Below are 7,456 nucleotides of genomic sequence, written 5' to 3'. Positions count from 1 at the left end.
AATGGAAATAGGTTGATTGTCACTCAGATGAACAAGAGAACTGATGCATTGGCAGATGGTTATTGGCATGATTGAAAATATTGTAGACAGATGGTCATGCTCACATATTTGAATCCAGATGGTAAATAATTATTTGTGCAAACCAAATTTAATTCGAGCATGAGGCTTGGAGATTGTTTCTCTTCTAGGATGTGAATTTAGAGATAATTCTGTACTTGGAAATCACCATATGAATGCTCGACTATACTATGTCTTCACAAAAGGCAGTTTAATTAGCAGAAGAGTTTTGAATAAAGTGTACTAGGATCTTATATTTTAACTCGTGTATATCTTTTTTTAGATCGATTGCTCTATAATTTGAAAGGTTTGCACTTATTCTTGAAGAGAAAAGGATGTGTGGCTTAATATGGCTACTACCTGAAAAAGACTTCTACAAGTATGACTAGGATTGATATGGACAGTTAAACTTCTCACATATTTACCTGTTAGGTGCGAAAAGCAATTAAGTTCAGAACACTGGCCTCCCCCTCAAGTGTCGGGCATTAGCAAGTACTGATTCCAATCTTACTATTTTCTAAGTTAGCTATCGGTTTGACAATTTCCCAGCAGCTTTAAGAAGTCATACAGAAAACTTGAGTAAGATACGAGATAGAAATCTACTGTATGTTGTGCAAGTTCCCGAGCAATTGCAATGAAATGATTAAGGAAAGAGCAAGCTGTCAAGTTGTCCATCCGCGAACAATTAGCAAAGTTTACTGTCTAAACAGCTGTATAAATCTACAATTGTTTTTTGAATGGAGTGGGATGACAGGAACTTTATGACAAGTACCTTGTATGCTTTTAGCACTAACTAGACCCTATCAAAAGAATCTGAGCAGTGCCCTGAAAAAAGGATTCAAAGGTTCAGTTCTCACTGGACTCAAAATACCAGCATCCTGGTTCTCACTGGATTCAATGGTTCAGTTCTCACAAATCACCAATACTGCCTTGTTGATTTTTCTAGGACTTGTGACTGCAGAATCGTTTGTTTCTAGAAAACAAATTAGCCAAGAATAATATCATTTGACCACTGAACCATCACATAAAGAAGGTTGTTTTCAGACACTACATATGCAATTCACACTACAGAAGTTCAGAGTAATTCTTAAGCATGTGTAATTGAATTTTTTTGAGGTACTTGATGTAATACACTGAACCATCAACAATTCACACTGCCTTGTTGATGCAATTCTTAAGCATGGTACTTGAAAAAAGATATGTATTTGCTAAAGCATGTACATGTTACATTTTTGAGTGCCTTTTGAGATGCTAAAGCATGTGTAATTGAATTTTTTTGAGGTCATTAGCATTTGAACACTTCCATAATTCTGATGGGAATACCTTGGTGAGGATCTTGATGAGGCTTTTCTCTTGGATTCCTTCGTTCTTGGAGGATCTTGGTGGGGGCCTTTCGGATGTGGACGGCGACCGAACAACAGCTCCAGTGTTCGAGGGAGGCAGGGGAGGAAGAACATCTTCAGCTCGTGAGGTATCTCGCTTGATCCTTCTTTCCTCATCACCTTGTACTCGGTAGGTAAATTCTGGATCATTCCGTTGTATCCCTTTGAACACAGCTAGTGTCTTATTTCCATCATCGTCAGTCTGGTCTTGACTTATCCAGCCACACAGATTGCGCAGCGTCCATTTTGTTGAAGGCACATTCTGGGTTGAACCAAAGAAGCTGCCAACCATGTTGTGCCTTGTTCAAGTTCACATTGTACACATTTATGTGCTTGTGGATGGCCAATGAACTTTCTCACCGCAGGTAAGAGACAATGAATGGTTGTGGCTTGACCAGTGTTCAGCAATGAGCCATCATTGTCTGCACCTGTAAGTAATCTCATCATTGCAGGGCACTCGCACCGGCAAGATCGGTTATTTTGCTGCTCAGGCTTCCCCTGCAAAAAAATGTTTTCTCCGTGTCAAATTTTAAAAATGAATTCCCGTGCAATCAATATGTTAAAAAACTGCCAAATCTTTTCTTCTCGGCTCTTAACTCTTAAGTGCTAACCGAGCATCCATAAACAATCTCCTGCATACACTTTGTCTGCTCGTATATCAAATCCAAGCTCCCAAAAATACAGGTTATAGAAATCTTATGCTTCCCCGAGTGAGTCAAAACTCATCCCAATCTCTGGCTTCACTACATTGTCTGAGAGTTTATCAGCGTACCTCCTGATTGTTTCTTCTAATGGAGTGACTATACCTGGATAGGGTGCCCTGTCCGGAGGGTCACGTCCTACTCTTAAGTCTTAATCTGAAATTGAATTCACAGTTTTGAGATGATGCAATCCTTTCACATATAACAGTGGGGCCGTGATTTTTGTGCATCAGCACATTTGGACGTAATGATCTGTCCACAAACCTCTATGTATGCTAATTACGCGCATGGATGAGGATGACGACCAAAATCAGGGGGTCAGCTAGTTGACAGTAGTAGTAATGTCCCTAACATCTATCAACATAGGCACTAAAAATAAAAATAAAACATGAATCCAGAGAGAAAGAACATTGAATTTTATGTATACCATCTGGTTCACCCAGGTGCCTCTGGGTTCACCTTCCCGGTCGACTCACGGGCTAGGTTTGCTATTGCTTCCTCCTGCCAGCGGGATCGTTCTGCTCAGCAACGCCGCCAAGTTGTCCAACCACACCCGCGCACGACGAGTCAGCGTTTGCCGGTGCGGACGGCTCAACAGACGTCAACACCAATGGATCTGGCTGCTCAACATCCGCAGTGACCTCTCTGAGCGGGAGCCTATGGCATGTTCAACAAACCGAAGACCAGTCATTGACTATTTCTGCTCACACGTCTTCGGGTCGAATCGAACAGAATAATACGGTGGAAAAATTACCTGTCAATCAGATCCAGCAGATATCTGAGCCCATTGTGGCGTAGGTCCGCAAACTCCGCCATATTGCTCGCCGCCGCCATTTATTTGCCCTCCGCCGTCGAGCTAGGGGGAATGGCTCAACTGAGTAGATGGGAACCGAGGTGTCTCTTTTTTTTTTCTTAAAGCTGTCCGAGATATTTTTGCTGCCCCACGCTTCATCCGCCGTCAGCATTTACTGAACCTTGACGGCGATGTTTTTGCAGCAAACGGCGCGCATACATTTCTGATCCCCGCACAACTTTTCGTTACGGAGGCGAGCCACGGCTCGGTTCGTCAAGGTAACCTGGATTTCAATAAACGAGCCCGCGGGCTACCGTACATCACTATTCCTCATAGTATAGCGTCAGATGACTGCATTTTCTTACACCCGTATATCCTAAAGATGGACCCACAAGTCCAAATCCCTAGAGATGGACCTATGGCCAGGATAACATGTTCAGATGCCACCCCTACCAGTAACGCCACTCTCAAAATATGCACAGATCTTTACTTAAAATCTACGAATATAACATCGACTAGGACTTCGACTAAGATTTAGCAATCCCATTTTGTGTAAGAGTAGCCGCAAGCCACCCCTTGCTTGGCCACGTGATGTGTATTAATATGTCTGGCTACCATCGGTACTGGCTACAGAAGATTTTCTTTTTCTTTGCGGGGTGGCTACAGAAGATTTGATTTGATTACAATATATACAAGACTTGATTCTCAGGCTAAACTTGTATAATCAGAAGGATGTATCACAACACGCTAATGAAAGTCCACTTACGTTGATATTGACACGCTAACAGTATGGACTAGCGAACTAAGCGTAGCTCAAACGATATAGATTCTTTGTGGTGGAACCGGTCCTTCAGGGTTCCAACATTGATGCTCGTATTTTTCTGAATTCATTTCTGACTTTTCGACGATATTTGTTCAGCGGAAGAGACTTTCCCGCCGACTATGAGTAATTTTTGATGACTTCGTCGATCTTAAAATATGAAATAGGCTTAGTATTTCAAATATACCCATAGAAATGTGAGTGCGTGCGTTTATAGTGAATGAGTGTATGTGTATGTTGAGAGGATATATGCATGCAAATTGTTAGAGTTAAATAGGCGGACACGAGCACCAAGGAGGTAGCTGGTTTGCTTATTTAAACACGAGGCCCTCCCCCCTAATTCGCATCAAACCATTGATTTAAACTTGAAACATTCCCTCCCACCGCCCCACTCTCTAGCTCGGTAGCCATGGGGTCCCTCATCGGCCATGTTGCGCCGGGAGCCGGTTTCCTCCTCATCGGCCTGTGGCATCTCTTCAACCACATCCGTCTGCTGGCGCTGAGTCCCAGCTCCTACGTCGCGCCGGTCTGGTTCCCGTTCCCGGCGCGGGGCCTCCGGCACCTCGAGCTCATCCTCATCATCGTCGGGTCGTCGGCGTCCATCTTCATGGAGCTCTTCGGCAGCCCCAGGAAGCACCAACCGTTCGACGACGACGGCACCATCCCCTCCGTGCACCTCCACAACCTGGAGCACGCGTCCATCTCGCTCGCGCTGCTCCTCTTCGCCGCGGCCACCCTCCACATGGACAGGGCCCGGGCGCCCATGCGGGACGCCGTCTCGCAGCTGGTCGCCGCCGCGGCGCTCGCGCAGGAGCTGCTCATGTTCCACCTCCACTCCACGGACCACATGGGCGTGGAGGGGCAGTTCCACTGGCTGCTGCAGGCCGTCATCGCGGTCACGCTCGCCGCCACGCTGCTGTGGTTCGCCTGCCCTGGGAGCTTCGCCGTGAGCCTGGTGCGGTCCGCGAGCATCGTGTTGCAGGGCGTCTGGTTCATCGTCATGGGCGTCATGCTCTGGACGCCGGGGCTCATCTCCAAGGGATGCTTCATCAACCTCGAGGAAGGCCACAACGTTGTCCGCTGCCGCACCGACGAGGCGCTCCACCGCGCAAAGTCCCTCGTCAACCTGCAGTTCAGCTGGTACCTCACCGCCACCGTGCTGTTCGTCGTCGTGTTGTACCTCCAGCTCACCAAGCTGTACCACGAGGAGCCGCGCTACCTTCCGCTGGTGAAGACAAGCCACGCCGACGGCAGGTCCGGATCTGTCGAGGACGATGACGGCGACGATGACGACGACCACGTCGAGGCCGCAAAGCGTACCTTCGGTCACGGTCACGTGGTCAGCGGCACACATTAAGCCCATGCATGCATGGAGACCGAGAAATAATTTAAGCTGTACGTGAGATGGGGCAACGGGTCTTGAGTCAGGATGGCTCCGTGGATTGGTGTAACTCTGTAAACTGCGGAACGTAGTCCAGTGTTCGGATTGGTGTGGTGGTGGATGACCCAAGACCTCTATGTGTAGATATAATGCATGGGAAGTTCGTGCTTGGCTACCCGCAAAGAAAATGTTTATTTATGAGCGGTGAGCTCTTGTTTATTCGAGCGTCTCTGTCTTTTTTAACCGGGTAAGCTCTCTATCTGCATTGAAGTACAGGAAAATCACGCGTTGTCCTGTATAACCGCGTACACCGAGTGAAAAACACGAGTTCTCCGATTACATCCGAGTGAACAGAGCAAGAGCATCTCTAACCCCGACCCGCGAACCTTCCGTTTGGACCGTGTTGTCCGCATCATGGAAGCTATTCTACGTGGCCGTGTATCGGCCCACGGCATGGTTTAAACAAAATTTCTCTCATAAAACAAAGACAAATATGGAGCTTTGCGGGAGTCCGGATCACTATCATGTCTACTTCGGACCACCCTTCCCACCAAAAATCCCCTACCCGCCCTCGCGCGCTTTCCTTCTTATGCACGCGCCGCTTACGGACCGCATTCATTGATGCCGCGATTGACTCGGGTGAGGGAGGACGGCGCTTGATCGACACGTCATCTCGGGAGCCGCCGCTTCAATGCGGACGCAACTTCCCGAGGAACATACTCCGGCTGCTGCGTCACATTGAAGTGGCTGACCAGCCCTTCGCATGGCCTGGCCGCGGCTATATAAGCAGCGCTACATCGCCATCCACATCGCAGTCTATCCTCCTCCCCTCTCCCCGCCCATCTCCCTCCACATCTCCGGCGATGGGCAAGTCCTGGGCGTCGGCATCAGCAGGCGGCGATCTAGGGCGGACTCTGGCGAATCGTGGCGACGCCGCCCTCAAATTTGGGGCCGTCGTCCTAATCGGCGGGCGGATCCTCGACGAAGGCGGAGATCACCATCTCCTCCAGCAATGAGGAGGACCAGCCGCCGCAGCAATTCGCGCCGGCGGTGGCCGGCAGGTGTACGCCGCCACCGACATGGAGTACGAGGAGCAAATGGAGCTAGTACTCCGTCGCTCAGTGCTCCGCCTCAACGGCCTGGCTTCGCCACCGGAGATGCTCCTTCCCGTGAAGCCGGAGCCGGCATCCCCTCAGCGCTCTCCGCCGTGCAACCGCGGTGTCCAAATCGGATGCTGCATGAACAGCGCCTCTCATCGCCGGCAATGCGCATCAAGGAGGAGTGGCTCTCTTCGTCGCCCCAACGTGTCAAGGAGGAGTGACTCTCTCCACCACGACGCGTCAAGGAGGAGCACCGCTAGTCGTGCCCATTGCGATTGCGAAAACACATGGTCGCCTTCGGCACAATCTCAACGGCGGCGGCGACGACTCTTCATCGTCCAGGAATGCCCTAACGGCGCATGAGTATGCCGACAGGGAGCGGCGCCGGCGGGACAGACGCAACGCGGCGCGCCGGTCGGAGTTCGCTGGCTCCGACGTCCCGCCACCATACATCATGGCGGACTCGAAGATGGCATACACCTGGGCTCTGGACCACTCTGCGATGATGGCGGAGACGAGCAAGCACCGTCTCCACCGCCTCGATGGGGAGATGGCGGAGTACGACAAGGAGTGGTCTCTTGTCGAGATCACCGCCACCAATGCCGCTTCCTCCCAGGCCTGCCGCCCTCTCCCCGCCCATGTCATCGGTGGCCGTGGCCACACTGCGCACGACTAGTAGGAGGAAGTGGAGAGGATCATTCGCCAGGGTCAGGCGGCTGCCGGGAAGCCCTGTCGCGATGCCACCACCTTCCGCCGCCCAAATCTTGACGACTCCGACTCAGACGACGGAGCGGGCGATGATGATGGAGGAGGAGCCGCCGGCCAGCTCAGCAAAGCGTACAAGGTCACCGTCAAGTATATGGTAGTTTAGGATTTTATTTTAAGGCTTTTAGTTCACCGGGCGACATATCATCCGGTTTTATGTATAAGTTATTATATTTCAAATGAAATCCGTCGTGTTTATATCAAAGGTCGTTCGGTTCGGATGAATTTTGTCTGGTTAGTTCAAATTGTTGTCAAAATATATGCGGCTATGGTTAGATGGCGGCCTCCTTATCCGTGTCTACAGACTGAACCGTTCTGTCTGCGAACGGACGCGGGAGGAAATTTGCAGGTTGCGTGTTGGAGATGTCCTAAGCAACGAGAAACTCACGTCACAAACAAGATACTAGACTTATGACTAAGTGAGTCAAGTGGGTCCACAAAAAGTGTTTGGACCATT

The 7,456-nt window shown here is 49.7% G+C and overlaps 1 protein-coding gene across 1 annotated transcript; it reads left to right on the top strand.

Moving 5' to 3' along the window:
- The first annotated feature begins 4,125 nt into the window (after positions 1-4,125).
- LOC119267038 lies at positions 4,126-5,347 on the top strand. The gene has a single exon (XM_037548341.1). The coding sequence runs from the start codon at positions 4,163-4,165 to the stop codon at positions 5,108-5,110; it is 948 nt and encodes a 315-aa protein (XP_037404238.1). The 5' UTR covers positions 4,126-4,162; the 3' UTR covers positions 5,111-5,347.
- The last annotated feature ends 2,109 nt before the right edge of the window (positions 5,348-7,456 follow it).

The sequence above is a fragment of the Triticum dicoccoides genome, chromosome 3A, assembly GCF_002162155.2.
Source record: "Triticum dicoccoides isolate Atlit2015 ecotype Zavitan chromosome 3A, WEW_v2.0, whole genome shotgun sequence".
In the NCBI taxonomy this organism is placed as follows: Eukaryota; Viridiplantae; Streptophyta; class Magnoliopsida; order Poales; family Poaceae; genus Triticum; species Triticum dicoccoides.
This window is presented reverse-complemented; position numbering and strand designations above follow the sequence as displayed.